This window comes from Oncorhynchus clarkii, chromosome 9, assembly GCF_045791955.1.
Source record: "Oncorhynchus clarkii lewisi isolate Uvic-CL-2024 chromosome 9, UVic_Ocla_1.0, whole genome shotgun sequence".
NCBI classification, from domain to species: domain Eukaryota; kingdom Metazoa; phylum Chordata; class Actinopteri; order Salmoniformes; family Salmonidae; genus Oncorhynchus; species Oncorhynchus clarkii.
In genome coordinates this window covers 50,472,084-50,479,214 of record NC_092155.1, presented here as the reverse complement: position 1 = coordinate 50,479,214, position 7,131 = coordinate 50,472,084, and the positions used below count along the sequence as shown (strand labels likewise).

The 7,131-nt window shown below is 41.1% G+C and overlaps 1 protein-coding gene across 1 annotated transcript; it reads right to left on the bottom strand.

Annotated features, from left to right (window-relative positions):
• Positions 1-2,867: 2,867 nt before the first annotated feature.
• Positions 2,868-6,584, bottom strand: LOC139417565 (olfactory receptor 5AN1). The gene is made up of 2 exons (XM_071166803.1): positions 5,624-6,584; positions 2,868-2,884 (listed from the first exon to the last, which is right to left on the bottom strand). Exons 1-2 carry the CDS (start codon positions 6,582-6,584, stop codon positions 2,868-2,870), a joined length of 978 nt encoding a protein of 325 aa, XP_071022904.1.
• Between the last annotated feature and the right edge of the window lie 547 nt (positions 6,585-7,131).

The window sequence follows — 7,131 nt, the reverse complement described above, 5'->3', positions numbered from 1 at the left end:
GTCTCAGTGCCATTAATCTCGCAAGGTGAGGGTGCCAGAGTATTGTAAACAGTTGTGTAAGTATAAAATAATAGAATAAAAATATATATAATTTGGAGCATGCAATATAGCTCAGTATTTGTATTATTTATTTTATTACGTTTTTTTTGCTCATCTTTATCAGTTGCCAATCATTTTGCACCTAACTGCAGTTAATTTACAACACTACATTATAGAAATCTACTAAGAAGATCATGTTGATAGACATTTTAATTATACTTGTGCTTTATTGTTGTTATTCGTATAACATCATTGTCGGTGTCGGTATCTTTATGTTAAGGTTAGGTTTCGGGGAAGGGTTAGCTAACATGCTAATTAGCTAAAATAATAAAGTTGTCCATAATGAGTGTCCATAATGAGAGTCAAACATGCAACCTTTGGGTTGATAGACGTTCGCATTATATGCCCACCCATTTACCCAGGTGGATAGACATTTGTTATATGCCCACCCATCCACCCAGCACGACTTTCGTTTTTTTGCCATAAGTAATCTTCTGGCTTATGTAACCATACCAAACGTAATTTATGTTTACTGTGGATGTATGTTTACTGTGTTATATCTAGTCTATGAGACTAGGCTGAACACACAAACGCCACACACACACACACACACACACACACACACACACACACACACACACACACACACACACACACACACACACACACACACACACACACACACACACACACACACACACACACACACACACACACACACACACTCAGATTTTGATGCCAGCAGGGTCTTCCCACCAATTTAGAGCCTTTTGAGAAGTATAACTTGGTAAAACATGGCTCACTCCCACCATATTTTTTCCCTTCAGCCCTGACATTCAAACTGCACTTCTCTAGACCCGAGGTTATCACATCCATCCAGTTGATCCAGCTGGAATGACTGTTTTAGCATTTGGGCATAGTTGTTGGTGGAGCAGTGTCCATGTTTATGCAATAACGGGCATGTAACACTAGGGGGTCCAAGAGAGTTTCAATGGCTCTGCAGAAGAAGAGAGGACATTTGTAAAATAGCAGCAGGTCAAATTATTCCTAAATTCTACCAGGCAACAGGGTAGTGATTGCAATGAGAACCACTACAACCCATTTGTAAATAGACAATGATCAATTATCATGCAATATCCACTGACACTCTCATCTGCATGAAAATAATAAAATAAAATAAAAAAATGTAACAAGGCAAGTCAGTTAAGAACACATTCTTATTTACAATGACGGCCGAGGAACTGTGGGTTAACTACCTGTTCAGGGGAAGAACAACAGATCTTCACCTTTTCAGCTTGGGTATTCGATCTAGCAACCTTTCAGTTTTTGGCCCAACGCTCTAACCACGAGCATACCTGCGGCCCCACAATACATCTTGCAAATTAGGGTTCAAATCAGGGTTCTGGCCGCCCGCGGGACAAATCCGGCCCACCAGCAATATTATTTGGCCCTCCAAATTAATTATTTTCTTCATACAAAAAAAAACATTAAAAAAAATATCGGAACAGAGATGCAAAAACTCCCAAATGCGATTTCCCAATAAGGAAGTTACACAACCTAAATAATGCAAAAGTTAGATTTTAATTTAACCCTTATGCTTCGCTGAAAATAATTTTACGTCCATTGTGGTATGGGTCAGATTGACTCGCACAGTTTAAACACACTCAAGACAGTAAAAGAGGAAGTAAACACATCCAAAACTTTATTTAGAAAGAAATAAGAACATTTGATTTCAAAAACTCTATATTTAAGAACTATTTGTTAAACATATTTCCTTTCTCACAAACAAGCATTTTCTGTTTGGAGCTCTTTGAGTGTTTGTGTCAGAGATGTGCTGCTCTCGCACAGAGAAGGAGAAGCTTGGGAATGCTCCTTTTCACACAAACATAATTATAAAAGTGCAACCAGAACCAGTCAAAACAAAGTACGTCAGACACTTGTTAATTTTGTACCTGTGCAAATATCGATACACATGAAAGCCTCCGGGTCAAAATGACCCACCACATATTTGTATACAAAAACTACACACACACTCCACAACACAGTGTCCACATTTTGAAGTTAGGTTCATGACCCTGAATGAGGAAAAGTAATTTAATTGAATGGAGAAAGACGCTAACTAGTAATTTAGACAAGTCAAAGGTGGAAATTCATCAAATTGAACCGCAACATAAGGGTTAATTCACAAGGAGAGAGAATGCAGGAGACTATTAAAGCATGCAATGGAGCATATTGTGGTGCTGTAACGTACACCTGCAACCACAGAGCAATCCATAGGAGGTGAACAGAGCCTGGTGCTGAAAATATAGCTAACTTGCTATGCAAGTGTTGCACAGCAACAGATGGAGAAATCCTACATCAGTCGAGTAATTCATTTCAACAATAATCTTGACTTTACAAATAACAAGAGGGCTTAATTGGAGTCTCTTCCGAACCTAGACCTTTATAAAAAATAATTTATCAGGCTGAGGTAGGCTATGAGGCATAACAGCATCTTTCACAATACATTTTTAAAAATTACTAATGTTACGTGGGATTTTTTTTATTAGGCTTATTTACAATTGCAACTGGCCAAAAACACAGCATCCTACATAAAACAATCAATTAAAGAAAAAAGCAAATGTCTGTATCAAGGCACAAGAGGAGACCCAGATGCACACACAGGAGGCAGATGGTAGGAGTCTTAGAATGTTTATTTATCCAAAGGGGTAGGCAACAGAAAAGTCAAGGACAGGAAAAAGGTCAAAACCAGATCAGAATCCAATAGGTACCGAAGGGCAGGCAGGATGATCAGGCAGGCAGGAAAGTAGCGCAGAGTCAAGTGGGGGTCAGAACCGGGAGAACTCTAAAAAGAGAATAGCACAGGAGTACGCAAAAAAAACCACACTGTTAACTTGACTAACATACAAGACGAACTGACACAGAGAGACAGGGAACACCGGGTTAAATACACTGGGGAAAATAAGTGACACCTGGAGGGGGTGGAGACAATCACAGGAACAGGTGAAACAGATCAGGGCGTGACAACTGTATCGGGATAGCTTGTTCCTGTAACGACAGAACAAACTGTCACTTTGATGCCTAAATATCTGTGGATAAGCATTCATAATGTTAGTATTTAGTAATTACAGTCATATAGGCACCAAGTTAGTTACATTTCCCCTTGGACACGATCTTGTGGATGTCGCGTGAGATGGATGTGATTTTGATACATAGGCAGTCCTCGATTGATTTATGAGAAAGCAAGTTCCTGTCGTTAATCTATACTGCGTTCAAATAGGAAAATTAGGACTCGCAGGCGTAAATCGATCCAAACATTGTTAGCAAATAAAATGCACGTCTCTTTGTGCTGTATTCCTCTGAGCATACCACCCAAAACGCTAACAAAGACACTGCACCCCTGAGATGGCTCGATGTCTGGAATTCAATTAGTTCATTTTGAATTGCGGCCTCATTCAGCGAGGGTATCGTTTTCTTAGCACGGGAGGATAATTATCCACCTGGGCAGACTTTGAAAGCATCACGTACAAACGCAATGATATCCTTGGGCATGCTGTAGTCATCAAATCTGGTGGAGAAGTTGTCTGGTCCCTCTGCCTGGCGTTCTTCATTGTGCTTAAGTGCAATAGCCTAACAAATGAAAATCAAACAACTCAAGCTTCCTAGTAAAGGTCTCACGCTTTTCCCTCTTCCTTATAACTGCAGATTTATTAACCCGTTCAAGTGACAGAATTGGTCAGCCAAAAAAGCCATGTGTGTAGCTTGCAGTTAACGCTCCTGTCTGGAGCGGGAGGCCACTTTTAAAGTTCCATGTTTAGATTCATAATGACGTCTGATATTTAATTATTCGCAAACGGCGTCATTTTCATTGTAAATAAGACACTGGCTTGGCATTGGGAAAATACGGTAAGATGAACACATATCTCTGTACATCCTTCCCTGAAACTTCGATTTTCATTGTCCACCTTTCTTTTGATACTTTTTGAGAGCACATTTTCCCCTGCTATCAATCTAATTGTTCTGAACGAATGTTGACGTTAAAAATAATGGTGTAACATACAGTAGCCTACGTATACCTGTTTTCCCCACCAATCAATGCACAGAGAAATAGACAAAGATAATAATTGAATAGAGCCATGGAGCTTTTATGACCGTATTCAGATCGAAATTATTATATTATTGTCACTGAGTTTATTTATATGTACTAATCCGATGTGTTTAACAGTTTGTTTCATTTGTAGTGTAGGCCTATTCATTGTGCTAATTACTAATTATGTTCTGGCCCGCCGACTATTAGCTCAGAAACAATTTGGACCGAGGCCAAACCTAGTTGATGAACACTGCAGTAGATTATTATGTTTGAAAATGGGGCAGGACAATCCGTTGATGAATAAACCCTGACAACAATCATTTATACTACAGATTGTGTATTAATCAGAAGTGCATAAAACAATATGGGTTCATTATGTGGTCTTTCAATGAAACTGAAATAGAATATAAATATATAAAATCTATTCCCAATTATGCCAACAGATTAGTTTTAAAACATGTTTAATGTTATTCAAATAATAAACGGAAATTGGATGTTGAATTTGAATAATTCAGATGTGATCATCTGAAAATCACCTGACCTTGTGTAATTTGAGCAAAAATAACTATAAACAGCAAGTGAGTATGTATCAAGGCTGATGGAACATGCTATGACAGTTTCTATCCATTTCTATCCAAGAAATCCCACAAAGAGAAATCAATAAATGAAATACCTGGACAAGAAGGCAGCTGCTCCTGTAATAAAATGAAAACAATCATACTCTCAGAACATTAAATAAAATATACAACAAAACGGTCATCTAGGACTTTAAACATGTACCCACATCACTGTTATTGTCTCATCCTCACTGCTCCTAATAATTGCTGGAACGAAGCACATGGAATGGCACCAAAAACATGGAAACCATGTGTTTGATGTATTTGATACAATTGCACTTATTCTGCTCCAGCCATTACCACAAGCCCGTCCTCCCCAATGAAGGTGCCACCAACCTCCTGTGAAGTCAGTATTTGTGTTTAGTGAGTCTGCCAGATCAAGGGCAGTAGGGATGACAACGCATTGTATTGATAGGTGCATCAATTGGACCATATTTCTGTCCTGCCTGAGCAATCGAAAGGTAACTTTTGGGTGTCAGGGAAATGTATGGGAGTAAAATGTACATATTTTATTTAGGAATGAAGTGGAGTAAAAGTAGTCAGAAATAGTAAAGTACAGATGCAACAAGTGATTTGACTTAAGTTTGATTTAGTTACCTTACCACACTATTGAGAGCCACTCATGATGAGATATTGAAAGAGCATACAGCAAAAGAATGAGAACCTTGTCAATGAAAAGAAATGATTAAAATACAATATCAAGTGCCTCAGTTTACACTACACAAACAATATACCAATAACAGTCGGTATAATATTATAAAACTGGTCATTTTGGTCCCTACTGTACTCTGTCCTTACTATGTATCCTTGATAACCATTGTACATTTCCTTCCCAGGTTTTTATCTCTCCTCCCAACTTCAATGCTCCTCATCGTACCTCTCCTCAGTTGCCATATCTGGGAGACACAAGTCCTGCCCATGTCTAGCTCAGGGCGTTCACCCTTCCACCAGAAGAGTCTGGGCAACGCCTGACGCACCTCCCAGTTGCGGAGGCCATAGATGAGGGGGTTGATGCAGGGAGGCACCAGGATGAGAGCCAGGAGGGAAATGTGCAGGGTGCCGGCCGACAGCGAGGTCCCAGCCCCAGAGAGAGTCGTCAGGGGAGCCATCATGGCCCCTGTGCCCTCCAGCTCCCACAGAGCATCTGAGGTGATCTTGAGGAACATAGGGAGCAGCTGCAAGAACAGCATCCCACAGTAGAAAAGCACAGTGTTGCGCGCCCGCGTGTTCACCGTGTTGAAGGGCACCACAGCGTTGCGGGCGTCCTGGTACATCCGCACATAGGCAAAGAAGTAGCTGAGGAGGCAGAGCAGGGTGATGATGAAGCCCACCAGCTTGCGGGTGATAGCCGCTGCCCTGGGGAAACCCATGTGGCGTTCCACTGTGTCAGGCTCACATATGAGTCCAGAGGTTGCTGTGCCATATCCCCCCTCCCCCAGGTGTAGTAGGGTGATGTTAATGCAGCCAACGCTGATGGACAAGACCCAGGTGAGGCTGATAGTGAGGCGAAGGCGCAGTGGGGTGAGGATGGACAGGTAGTGGATGGCATGGCACACATACAGGTATCGCTCAATGGCCATGCAGGTGATGGTGATGAGTGTGCAGAAGATACAGGTGCTGCCTGTGAAATACTGGATGAGGCACCAGGTGTCGAAGTTCATTGTCCTTCTCTGCCATAAGCAGTGAGTCACAAACGGGCCCAAATTGATGGTTTGCACAATGTCACTCAGAATCAGGTTCTTCAACAGGGCATAGCGTGGCTCCCAAGACAGGTCCTCTGAGCGTCCAAGTCCCAACAAAGTGAATCCGTTAAGAGCCAAAGAGAGGATGGTGAGCATCAAGAACACACAAATCAGCACATTTACTTCAGTATCAAATGGCATCATGGACAAAAAGAGGCATCCACCGAGGTCGAAGATGTGATTGTCATCCGTCCTGTTCTCGAAAGGTTGCGCAATGCATGGACCGGTACGGTTGAACACCTGACTGGAATTCATGATTTAGGAACTCATGTGCCATGGCCTAGCTGAGCGCAATGTTTTATTCTCTCTCTCTCTCTCTCTCTCTCTCTCTCTCTCTCTCTCTCTCTCTCTCTATCTGTATCGATCACCCGCTTGCGCGCTGGAGAAGGATGCTAAGGCTGTGCGTTACATAAAATCCACCTGTAGAATCAGTGGTCGCAGACTTTCATGTTATCTGTTGCTAATTTAGCTACAGTCCCTTGTAGGCTACATGTTTAAATGTATATTTTATTTAGTATACTTTCATTACTCATTTGGTTTCTTTTTGTCTTAGGCTATAAGCTACAGTTACACCTTCAACTCAAATTGTAAAGACATTATATCAATGGCTCCATAATCAATTGATCTTTGTGGGTTTGATAAT